Source organism: Tiliqua scincoides, chromosome 2 (genome assembly GCF_035046505.1).
Source record: "Tiliqua scincoides isolate rTilSci1 chromosome 2, rTilSci1.hap2, whole genome shotgun sequence".
NCBI classification, from domain to species: Eukaryota; Metazoa; Chordata; class Lepidosauria; order Squamata; family Scincidae; genus Tiliqua; species Tiliqua scincoides.
Window position 1 is genome coordinate 19840506 of NC_089822.1, and position 13219 is coordinate 19853724.

General features: G+C 45.3%; 1 protein-coding gene across 1 annotated transcript in view; it reads right to left on the reverse strand.

Moving 5' to 3' along the window:
* HCN1 (hyperpolarization activated cyclic nucleotide gated potassium channel 1) overlaps window positions 1–9461 on the reverse strand; it is a 196717-nt gene extending 187256 nt beyond the window's left edge. Inside the window, exon 1 of the mRNA XM_066616191.1 lies at window positions 9091–9461. Within this exon, the coding sequence (XP_066472288.1) occupies window positions 9091–9461 (371 nt within the window). The remainder of the gene's footprint in view (window positions 1–9090) is intronic.
* Between the last annotated feature and the right edge of the window lie 3758 nt (window positions 9462–13219).

Consider the following 13219-nt stretch of genomic DNA (forward strand, 5'->3'; position numbering starts at 1 on the left):
AATTCTGCCTCAGGTCAATACTTCTACATCTAACAAAACATAGATGTAGCTCAGTGGTTCCCCAAACTGTGGGTTGAGACCCACTGGTAGGTCGCAACCTGATTTTTTGTGGGTCCCCAAAGGGTGATGGAAAGATCAGGTAACTAATTGGTTTAAGCCCTGAGGCTATTCAAAAATCGGATACTGTAGCTGCTAATTACCCTGCAAAGAGTTCAGCTCCTGCAGTTTGCAAGCATGTGCAAATATAGGGAGATAAATGTTTGCGAGTCTTTTCTTCTGGTTATTACTATTTATAAATATATAAATATTATTTCTTTTTAGATTTCCTTTTTTTAAAAGTCTGGTAAACCTAGATGGGTCCTGATAAAGTATCCTTTAAAACAATTGGGTCCTGGTGCTAAAAATTTTGGAAACCACTGATGTAGATCATTGCATCTAGCAAACAAAATATGAATGTAAACAAATGGGATTTGTCAAGGAAATCTATTGTACTTGCTTTGCAAAAACCTACTGTGTTCTTGGAGGACCAGATTCAGCAATATGTTTTCCAGTTCACGTATTCATGTGGAAACTTGTACAAAGCACACATACCACCTTTGCTGCTGCTTCTGCCTATTCTCAGATTCTCCAGATTCAGGAGTATATGCAAGAACCATCCATTTTCAACATGAAATGCTGTCCTGTTGCTAGAGTCAGATTTAACGCTCACATTTTTACTGATGCACAAAACATGGTAATCCTGATCCTATATGGGATTCAGAAGCATAAAAAAAAACTTTATGGATCAAACAAGGACAGTTATCTTTATTGATAATATGTCAGCCACTTAGGCTGCAGTCCTTCAGACAATTATCCCTGCAAATTGTCTGAAGGTCTCAGACTAATTTATGGCATCACGGCCATTTTTAGTAATGTAATAATCAATATATTCTGGAAATATTCATTGAACGCAGACTTCACTGTTTTTTCTCTCCTTGAGCACTCAGAAGGACATGAGCAAGAGGTATTTTTCAAGTAAGAATTACCATCTAGCAATACTGCAACTGCAAGGCAGAGAATAATTAGCCACCATTTCTAAATGGACAATTGCCTTCTTACGTGCACTCACTGACATAGAAGATGATGGAATGCAGGCCTATTTCAGAAAGTAAAATAGTTACCAATGCTGCCTACTGAAATTGACTTTGCTTACCCAAACACTCTTGCAAGTACCAAAGTATAAAGCCACAATGAAAATGTGTGCTTACATAAAAAAATTGCTGCCCTGAATGAAAAGCTCTTCTTTAAGTATAAAGACTGGGATCCAAAGGGCTAGTGTAGGTTTATACAAGTGGATGCACATGCCTAGTGAATTTTTTAAACTTTTTTTTCTTTTGGAAATCTGCCCCCCCCCCCAATGCCATATGTCATGTGGAGCTGTTTAAGAAAAAACAAGTCTAAAGGTCACAATGAGACACAGGGTTCTTTGGACCTCAATCACTATAGCTACTATAGTCAGCTACTGTACATAAGCAATGCACGATTCAACAATTAATAAGGCAAATAATATTGAAAAGGTTCCGTAACTAATTAAAATGCATGTGAAAAGATCAGAAACTATCCTGAAACCCAACGAATGACAAAGAGATTAACATATTAACAAGCATGCCTTCAATAGTAACTTTAGTCTTATTAACCAACGATAATTGACTGATATATATGTAAAAGCTCCGTATTTAATCCCTAGAGTTTGCTATTGAAGAAAAGAATATCTAATAGCAGATGTACATGGGACAGTAGAGATATACAGCTGATCAAAAATGGCCATATAGGAATAGATCAGTGGTTCCTAAATTGCAGGTCGAGACCCGCCAGTTGGTTGCCACTAGATTTTTGGTGGGTCAGGAAACTGACCAGCTGATAGCTGACAAGCAAAATGTATTGTGCCCCATGAAAAGCAAAATAAAGCAGCACATGCACGTTTAGTTGCAAGCAGGTACATAAGCCCTGGCTCTTATCCAAGGCCAGGTAAAGGGGAAGGCAAGGCCACCAGAATGGTCCCAACCCAAGGATGAATGAGGAGCTCAACAAATGCTCCAGAATGCAGTCCACACCCCACCATAATTTAAAAAAAAAAAAAAAAGATAAAAACAGGGGTTTGAGTGAGTGGTGAAGTGAAACTTTTATTAATTTTAGAGCCCAATCCTATGCATGTCTACACAGAAAGTTGGTTAGGATTGCGCCTTCAGCCTCTTAAAGCTAGGTAGATCCCAATTGTGTCGCTCGGGAACAACAGGGATAGATGATCAGTCAATGATTTGACATAGCATAAGGCATATGTTCAATATATACACAGTACAGTTCCTCCTTCCCATATCCGTGGGGGATATAGCTATTCTGCTGCTGCTGCTACCATGGATTGCAGCAAATCCCATATTTACCACATACATACATACTATAAGCCCCCAAACTGCTTCTTCTTTACAACTGCCTTCCAAACTGCTTCCTGTTCAAGCAACAGGAAGCACTAACAAGCAAGCACAATGAAGAAGCGTTTGAAAGGCTGCAAACACTATCCCCTCTGGCAACAGCGATGGTAGGAGTGACTGAAGTGGGAAGCAGATAGCGGAGGAGACAGTGACAAGGAGGGAAAGGAAAACTAAAACAGATGAATTATGAGCACAAGGAGGGGAATTTGATAACTGAAACCACAGAACATTTCACGGGAAATGCAAACAAAATGAGGTGGGCAACACATAACACCTGTTTAAGGTGAAATAAAAAATATCTGCATAGATTACAAGGGCAGACTGCCTTGGTGAGCAGGAACTCTCAGGCACATAGCATCAGAATCACAAGTGGTTTGTGGAGAAGTAAGCGGAAGTATCCAAAGATTTACCATGCTGCTTACGTAACTGATGGCTAATTAGATCTTAATTCTCAGGGGTATGACATATTCTGTATGACATAACCGCTGCTAACTGGGGAAGAGGCACTTTTTCCAAGTGGGCTCTGCTCTTTTATTTAGCAGGGCGAGAGTAACTGGCCCTCCTCACCCCAGCAGTGTCTTTTCTAGTGGCTATCTGCTGGTGTTCTTTTGCATCTTCATAGATTGTGAGCCCTTTTGAGACAGGATGTTGTTAGTTGATTTTTTTCTGTAACCACTTTTGTGAGCTTTTTGTTGAAATGTTAATATTCTAAGGGTGAAATCCTAACCAACTTTCCAGCACCCAGGAAAGGGCTATGCAACTCTGAGATAAGGGAACAAACATTGCTTTACCTTGACGAGGCCTCTGTGACTGCCCCCCCCAATTGCAGGATGCAGCATGTGACCCACTGGCACAGCTATGCCAGTGCTGCAAAGTTGATTAGGATTGCACCCTAATACTGTTAATATTCTGTTTGACCTTTTAGCCCCACTTTGCAAAGATCATTTTCTCCTTTTCCTCTCTCTGGACTGTGTACATGTGCACCTGTGCCCCCCCTCCCACACACACTTAGGAGACATCACAAGCATTTAATGATGTTTCTGAAACACAAAAAACTTATGTCAGAATAAATTTATTATCCTTTAAGGTGCCACAAGGTTTTCTGATGTTCCCTTTAAAGACATTAACAGGGAAACAAATCTAGTCTCTTAATGGAGAAATTCAATAAACACTAGCATGATTTTGTTCCATCAGCACATCTACCACATGTAGACAACAAAAGTCCCTTAGCTGCAAAAACAAGGCAAGGCTACAACAATCATCACACACAGAAAACTGCAAAGATGATAGGAAAAAGCCATAAGAATGTTTTTTTAAAAATGATCCAGAATGAGGACAGTGTTATATAACGAGATTTTCATGATACTGATATATGGGAATGCCACCTTTATCTGATCAAAATTTATGCAATTTGAGGTAACACTTTCTTAGAATCTGAGACAGTGCCCAGAAAGATGAGGTATGAGAGTCACCAAAACTAGGGTGATTGGAAAGCCATGCCACTATCATCTTGTTCCTGAGTGAATCCGGAATGTCAGAAGGTGATTTTCAGGAGGTGAAGGAGACCAAAGAGAAACAGGGAACAGTACCAAAAATCATTCTCCTCTCCCTCTTACGACCAAGAGAGAGTGCTCCGGCAAACTAGGGTTTGGATCCAACCCAATGAAAATACATAGCAAAAGGTTCTATTTATATATCATTCTCAAATACAATGTGGCTCTCATGAGAAATGCATAGTGTTGTGTCTGGGAGACAGGCTCACGTTCCCAGGTAATGAGGTGATTATCTGAGGGCTTACTGATTACCATCTGGCAAGCCTGTTACTCTACTGTGTTGATTTAACCATCAATGTGACAAAAATTAGGCACAAGTAGGATATAACCAGTGTGAGTCAATGTACCGGTTAGGACATGGGAAGTGACTAAGGATCTCATCCCATCACCACCAAAACAAGTACCATACAACTGTACAAAAATAACTAACTCAAAACATTCCCTTTTTAAACTCTGGTATAAACAGAACTAAGATTTCAAATGACAAGACCACACCTGTACCATTGACCACATCTACATATACAGAGCTGGGTTCTCCATAACAAAAAGAAAAAAAAAGTTGTCTTCAGGAAAAAGATGGGCTGCCGATTTCAAGTTTATTGCAGGAAAATTCAGCCATTTTAAGTGCACACGCACTGCTGTCAAAATGTGAACAGCACATGCACTTCTGACATTTAAAATGAGGTATTCTCTGGTGTCGGAGTTTAAGAAGTATTTTGTGATTCACCTCTAAGTATCTGCCTCTATCTTCATTTAGCTGTCACTTGCATATTTATTTTAGAACATATATATCTGCCCTTCCTGTCCTGTTAAAAGTATAATAATACAATATAAAGACAAAATAATCCTTTAAAAAGCGCAATAAAGCAAAAGATACAGAAAGGCAGGTTGGCTGTCAATTGGTAGAGCAACTCCATGGAGTAATCCCACTTGGCAAATGTTTATCTATGATCTCTCCCCCCCAGAATGTATTAATTTACTTTGTTACTTAAACGTGTGAATACAATGGTTATTTCATGTTTCTATGCACAAGTGTTTCTATGCACAAGTGTTTCTATGCACAATTAAACACAAGTGTTTAATTTTAGATGAAGAAAGATGAGCTGACTGATACACAACTCTGCCAACACTATTATAAGTATATTGCTGAAGTTCAGTCAATGAACTTTTACCAACTGGAAAAAACTCAAATATTTTTATTTATTAAAACCCATCTTTTTATTTACACTCAGGGTCCAATCCAACTTTCCAGCACTGATGCAGCCATGCCAATAGGACGTGTACTGCATCCTGCAGTGGGTGGTCAGTCACAGAGGCCTCCTCAAGGTAAGGGAATGTTTGTTCCTTTACCTCAAGGCAGCACTGTGGTTGCACTGGCACTGGAAAGTTGGAAAAGATTGGGGCCACACTCACTCACTCACTCACCTCTGTCCTTTTACCATCGCCTTACTGCTGACAGAATACATCTATTCATGACATTCACAACAAGCTCTATTACAAAGTCTTTTAAACAGATGAACCTCAAAACACACTCTTGGTTAATTCTAAAAATGAAAGTGAAAGATTATAAGGTTCTAAACTTTTTTTGAAACATGTATCCAATATTTGTATAGAAAAACCTCCAAGCTACTAGCAAATATTACACAAAACATTAACATATGTATAAAATCTCTATACACATTTGAGTAAGAGATTGTCCGCTAAATCCTATGCATGTCTACTCAGAAGTAAGTCCCATTAAGTCAATGGGGCTTACTACTAGGTTCTTGTGGACAGAACTGCAGCCCAATAGCCCTGATAATTGAAGATAATTTAACAGAAAATAATGAAACTGTTTTGATTACTGTATATCTAGCTTTAAAACACATGGATCTTTATGGGATTTAGACATGGCTCTCCCCCCCCATTTCAGTCAACCCTTTCTACAATCTACTCAGACTTCAACAAAGACACAAACAATTTTTTTTTAACAACTTGGTAAATCTCACAAATGCAGAGACCATTCTAGGTCAACATTAATGATTTATCTGAGAAGGTCACCGATTATTCATACTGCCTGTCTGTGGCATTTCCTGCTCTCTATCAAGCACATAATAGAGAGAAAACCTGTATTTTCTACAGTGTACACAGGAACAGGCCTTCTGCATGCCACGGAGGAGACAAGGACATGAATCCCAAGGTTAAAGCTGGGATTTCCAGAAGCACTATTATTCAATACCCTGGATAGCTCCCAGTCCAGGGCTGTGTTGAGAATCCACCAGTTTAACGGCTTCTCTCCGCTCCCTTTCCTCCAGCACATTATAGCTCAAGGAGATACTGCTCTCTGGATGACTTTCAAGCTTCAGGTAAATTAATAAGGACAAACCCCATTCTATCCAAAAATCATTAAGCAAAATCCCAGTTGCCCTCAATCCACATAATCCCTTTTATTCCCAAGGTTTCTGCTTTTTTATCAAGCTAATAGCATAGCCTTTCAAAGTATCTGGGAAAAGAGCTCAAAATGTACAGCTGATGAAAACACTCACACATATCAGACTCAGCTAAGATAACAAGCAGGTACATGTTTGAACCAAGAAGCTAAATCTTGCATATGTCTGCTTTTAACTTTCCCATGCTATACTTAGCCAGACCCCATTCTGTCCAAAAATCATTAAGCTACAATGTTCACAGCCCCCTCCATTTTCCCTTTCTGAGTTCCTTTTTGGTTTGGGGTTTATCAGATTGCTTTTTGTTTCTGGCATAGTGGGTTACAGTAGGCAAGGGCATGAAGAAAGCTAAAGCTAAAGTTTTAATCACAGATCCTAAAACCCCGTTGCAGATGTTCTCTTCTATGCAGGGGAAGGGGGAGGATAAGATTGCACCGGATGACCCCACCCTCTCAGCACAGTCACTGTCCATTGTCAACGCATTAAACGGGACATATGAACAGTGGCGTACACATAGGGCCCAACCCACACAGGGCTCTGATTTCACAATCTGGATCATATGCTATGGGTTTACACACAACATGCAACCATGCAGGGGAGGGTAGCAGCAGTCACAATCTCAATCCCCCATTCAGATGTAAAGAACATCTGCACAGAGTACCAGTCAAGGTCAGAGGAACCATTTCTGCACCTTATGCTATAGAAGGATTTCTTGTTTCAAAATGAAAATGGTGTTTGCCTGCTTAGGGCAATCCAATGGGGAATAAGTAGTTGCTCTGACTTTGAATTAGAAGAAGAGAAATGGAGGTGCATATTTTTGAAGCAGTGCAAACAATATACCACAACTGTTACTCAGCATGCACCTGTTTCCAGACAGTATTTCTGAGACAGAGGACTTTCTCCTTCATGTGAGAGCTATGAATGAATGCTGTGCAGAGACAGCAGAAGGGGAGACAACAAAGTCATACTCTTACTTGGTCTCCAAAGTTATTTTTCTCCCATTGCTGCGTGACCATGAAAACTTCCAGTGCACTTGTGGAGGGGATCCCTTATGCCTCCCATCTAGAAAGGGGATCTCTGAATATTGCTGTCTAACACTTAACCACTACCTCCAACCCAAAAGTCAGTGATAGTATCTTGGACAGTCTAGGCAAGATTGACAGTTGGGCAGTGCATAGTGTGTAAGCCTATTCTATGGGAGGGTCCAGTGAAATCCAGATAGGGTGTTCATTTCACCATGTGCTGCGGAGCAGAGACGGGAGGGGAATCCAGTCCCTTGTGGGACATCATGAGAAGTCTGTGCTACAGAGCAGAACATCAGATCTCCTTCCTTGGGGATCCCAAGCAACAAAGGGTTGATGTACATGTCAGCAGGTGGAGTCAGAAAAAGAAAAAATGTCCATGCCTTACAGTGTCTTTCTCATGCTAAGGGGGGTGGGGATGGGAATCACAAGTCCCTGAGGTTCTAGTAGCTGGGAAATGTAGTCAAAAAGTAACTGCTCCAAAGACTAATCTGGCCTTTCACACCTGCAGGGAGAACAGATAGGTGGAAATGGGAAACTAGAGCAGACTATTTTAGCCAGGATAGTGAGTGGTTGGAGTTGGGCATTAAGGGAGTTCTTGGGGCAGGGCATGTTGAGCGTCTCTCCTCCAGCATCTCATATGTGGTTTCCCAGAGTTGGGATGGAGACAGCAGGAAAAGTAGATATGCGAGATGCGACTGCAATCCTATCTACCCTTACCTGGAAAAAGCTCCATTGACTATAATGGGACTTACTTCAGAGTAGACATGAACAGGATTGGGCTCTAACACATGAAATCTATTTCACTGAAAGACAGGGGATGCTCACCCGCTGTGAGCTTTGCACCCTTTGTACAGCATCCATCAGTCTGGATTGGCCAGGCAGCTGGAGAGGAAGCACACTGGGCGGGGGGGGGGGGGGGAGAAAGGGGAATGTTACCTGAGGTTAGCCACTGTGAGCCCAATCTTATGCTCATCTACTCAGAAGTCAGTCCCATTATAGTCAATGGAGTTTACTCTCGGGAAAGTGTGGACAGGACTGAAGTCTGTGGTTACAATCTATTCACTTTCCTGGGGTAAACTCCATTGACCATAATAGAACTTACTTCCGAGTACAGACATAGGATGGGGCTCTGAGGCTACAATCCTACCCTGGGAGTAAGCCACACCGACTATAAAGGAACACTTCTGAGTAGACAGGTATAGAATTGGGCTCCTAGGCTGCAATCCTATCCACGGAGTAAGCCCCATTGACTATAATGGGACTGACTTCCACGTTGACAGGCATGGGATGGGGCTCTAAGGCTGCAATCCTACCCACAATTTCCTAGGAGTAAGCCCCACTGACTATAACTAAGTAGACAAACATAGGATGGGGCTCTAAGGCTGCAATCCTATCCACAGTTTCCTGGAGGAAAACCCCACTGACTGCAAGGGGACTTACTCCCGAGTAGGAAGGCACAGGATTGGGCTGTGTGCCACTTCTAGGGCTCGCCTCGCAGGGCTCTGCACAGTGGAGGGCGCAGAAGCAGGACTTGCCTGCGTTGGCCCCCTCCACCCGGTGGCCGTGACCATGCCCCTGCCCCGCACACACACCTGCCTTGCCCCCGCGCTCCCCTCACCTGAAGTCGCTGTAGGGGTGGATGATCCAGAAGCCTGCAGTTTTAACCCTTTCCTGCTCCTTCTCCACCGCCTTCTGGCTGCCGAACATGCGGAGGGAGAATTTGTTGACCCCGGGCTGCAGCATGGAGGTGAACTGGCGCTGCATGAAGCCGTACTGCTGCCTGCCGCGGGCGCCGTCGGGGTCGTCGAAGCCCACCGCGGGATCCTCGCCGCCGCCGCCATCCACCTTGAAGCAGACCGAGTTGGCGTGCTCCTTGAGGCTGCCGCCGCCGCCCCCGGGGCTGGCCAGCGCCTTGTCCGCCGCCTTGCCCTGGTAGCAGGCGTTGGCGCTGGGGCTGCCGGGCGAGGAGCTGGGCTTGCTCCCCTCCATGGCTCTGCCCGCGCTCCAGCCTGCCCGCTCCTCCTGGCCCGGGGACGAGCAGCAGCGGACGGAGGCGGCTGCAGTGGCTGCGCTCAGCAGCTCCTCCCGGTCCCCTCTGCCGCTCCGGGCATCGCCAGCCTGAGCTCACGCTCGCACCGGCGCGCCGGGGGTGGGGAGCAGAGCCGCGCGCCCTCTGCCGGGCGCTGCGCTTGACATTGAGCCACCCGCCGGAGCCCTTGAGGGAGGGAGGGAGGCGCCCGGGGGAGGAGCAGCAGCAGCAGCCGCGCGCGCCGCACACAGGCTGGCCGGCCAGGGCTCCCCCTCGCACCTCACCACCCCTGCCTGGAAAGGCCGGCTGCAGGCCAGACGTGCGTACGTGCAGCGCACGTGCCGCCTTCAGGGCGGCCACGAACTGCCAGCCTGTCCGCACTTCCCTGGGAGTAAGCCCCACTGACTATACGGGGAGCTACGCCTGAGGAGACAGGCAAAGGATGAGTCTCTGAAGCTGCAAGCCTATCCACACTTCCCTGGGAGTAAGCCCCATTGACTATAAGGGGACGCTTCTAAGTAGACAGGCATAGGATGGGCTCTGAGGCTGCCAGCCTGTCCACATTTTCCTGGGAGTAAGTCCCCTTGACTATAAGGGGACTGACTTCTGAGTAGACAGGCATAGGGTGGAGCTCCTAGGCTGCAATCCTTTCCACACTTTCTTGGGAGAAAGCAGCACTGAACGCAATAGGACTTACGTCTGAGTAGACAGGCATAAGTTGGAGCTCTGAGGCTGCCATCCTATCCACACTTTCCTGGGAGTAAGCCCCACTGATTATAATGGGATTTACTTCTGAGTAGACATGGCTAGGTGCAGCTGGCATGTGAGGCTGATTCATGCATGCCAGCCTTCCTGGTCCAAGAGGAGCTGCGTTGCATGAATGGAGGAGCGTAGAGGTGGGGGAAGACATTTGCTGTTCTGTTTTATCTTTCCTTCCTTGGGGATATTGATTTATTGCCTTTCAAAAAGTCCCTCCAGATGTTTCAGGGAAGAAAAGCAGTCAGAAATCGAAACAATGTCACAGCACAATTAAAGCACATCTTCAATGCACCTCAAACCAGTGGCATAGCTAGAGGGGGTGCAAAGCACTAAGTTTTGCAGGGAGCCTCACTGCAGTGTGCAAAGGGCCCCTCCCCCCTTAGGAGCCATTCCTGTGTGTCCCTCCACCCCATGGGTGGGGAGCAGGAGGCAGGGCTGAGATCCAGCAGATATGGAGTTCAGAGCAGCTTCAAGCAGCTTCAGGAGGTGGCACAAGTCCAAGGAGACCCATAGGGGCCAGGGTGCCTTAACCAGAGGTAAGGGGGAAAGTTTCCTCTTACCGAGCTACTTTGGGCCTCTATCCTGCACTGGATACAGCGCAAGCTTCTTGACTTGCCTGTTCCAGCGCATGATAGAATTGCGCCCATAGTCACCCCAGGGAACCATTGGCAGCTACTTTTTGTGGCTCTGAGACTGCAATCCTATCCACACTTACGTGGGAATAAACTCCATTGACTATAATGGGACTTACTTCTGAGGAGACATGCATAGGATTGGGCTCTAAAACAGAATGGACAGCAGGCCCTCTTAGGGTCAACTCTTGTCTGTTTGAGGGTACATAGAAAGCCACATGCAGCACACAGAAAAATGATAGGAACAGGATTGCTAAGAGCATAGTATCATTGATTCTCCCTTCCTCTAGGCAGGAGAAAAAAGGCCAGCCTGCAACTTTGGAGAGCCACCACCAGTATGTTACACTGAGCTAGATGGAACCATGCTCTAACTTGACACCAGAGATGGGCATATCCAGAATAGCATGACTCAAGTCTGGTCACAAGTCTCTGTCCCCTACAACATGACTTGAAAATGAGTCCTAGTTTTCCGAGTTACCCACAGCATTTTAGAGCATCTATAAAAAGTCAGCTGTGGCTTTATGGAACACAACAGAGTTCCTGCCAGGGGATGTGTGTCGGACTTCTCTTTAAACACTCCCCTGATGTCCCTGACCATCCTATCAGTAAACAAAAGACATGCTGTTGTTCTTCAAGTGAAGGTAGCAGTGCAGAATGCGCTGATTGGCTCCTTCTGTACAATCCCCACCCTCAACAAAACCCACCACCCTTCACATCATGGGCATAGGTGGACCTACAGAGAGGCATCCCAAGGGAGGGGGCAGGACAGTGTGAGTGAGTGACAGAAGTGACTGTGGGTGGGTTGCTTGCCCAAAGCAGCTGGGAGGCTAGCACCTCCCTCCCCCCTGTGTTCTGGATGCATGCCGCACCAAGCTAGTTAGTTCTGCAACCCAATACTCAAAAAAAAAAAAAATTAACCATTTCCCTTCCCCCCAGCCCTATCTCTGCTTCCTGACCGAACATAACTTACTCTGCTGCTGGTTGCTGCTGCTCATGCAGATCTGAATGCCTGGCTTCCAGATCATTGCATGAGGTCTTTCAGATAGCATGGAAGTTTCACAACATCAGAGTATGCAAGCAGCAACCCCAAGCCATGTCTGGGTGACTCGGTGCCCAAATCATGGTACTTTCCAAGTCAGTAGCCCCAGACTCAAGTGTCTTCCTGAGTCTTTGACATGAATGACTCGAGTCTGCGTGAGTCAGTGAAAAATGCATGTTTTTGCAACTCTAAGTTCCCATGCCTGCTGCAGACATTTAGCAACGTATAAAAGTAACTTAGGGCCCAATTCTATCCAACTTTCCAGTACTAATGCTACTGCAATGCAGCCCCAAGGTAAGGGAGCAAATGCTCTCTTACCTTGAGGAGGCCACTGCGACTGCGACTGCCCCTTTACCACAAGATGCAGTATATGTCCCATTGGCATGGCTGTATCAATACTGGAAATTTGGATAGGACTGGGCCCTTAGAGAGCACAAGTCTATGCGTGTTTATTAAGTCTAACTGTATTCAGCAGTGTTTATACAGGATTATAATCATACAGCACAATCCTATGCAAGTCAACTCAGAGGAAAGTCTCACTGAATTCTTTGGGAGTTACTCCCAGTAAAGTGTATATAGGATTCCTGCCTTAGAGAAACAAAACATCATCCAAGGATAGGCCTGTAAAATTAGTGACCCACCAAGACCCACCCAGGCTTATCCAAATATCAATGCTTTTGAAGTTTAACCACACAATATTTGTTTAAAGCACCATTTTCCACCACCCACTCTTTGTTTATTTAGTGCCGCAAAATCACCACCTAGATGTCTTGAAGTCTGCATTTTTAGATGTCTGGATATAAAAAATCCTGTCTCGCCACAGGGTTGGAGCAGTTGACCTTCTCTTCCTTTTGTGTGTCTGGGAGGAACAATGCACAGTCAGTATGACTGTGGACACCTCTCACAGTGTCTGGGTTGCAGAGTGTTTGATTTTCATATTCTACGGCAGCATTTCAGATTCACATCAAGCTTCCTGTCAAGATTCCCCCTTGGACACCTGTCTGAACTTGTGCCATTGAATGTTCCTAATCCTTTGCAGTGGGAATGAGGATGGTTAGGGAATGGCATGTGTCCATATACTAGTGTGAAACAGGGGCGGATCCAAGGGGGAGGCCATGGGTGCATGGCCCCACCAACTGTTGCACCAGTGGAGAAGAGCACCAGCCAGGATGGGAAGTTGGGCACCAGGGGAACATCCACTGGGCAGGCCATGCATGCCAGCCCAAGCATGGCCAGAAGCCCAGGTCTAACTGTCTGGAAGAGGTGGCTCCAGAAGGCAGACGGAATG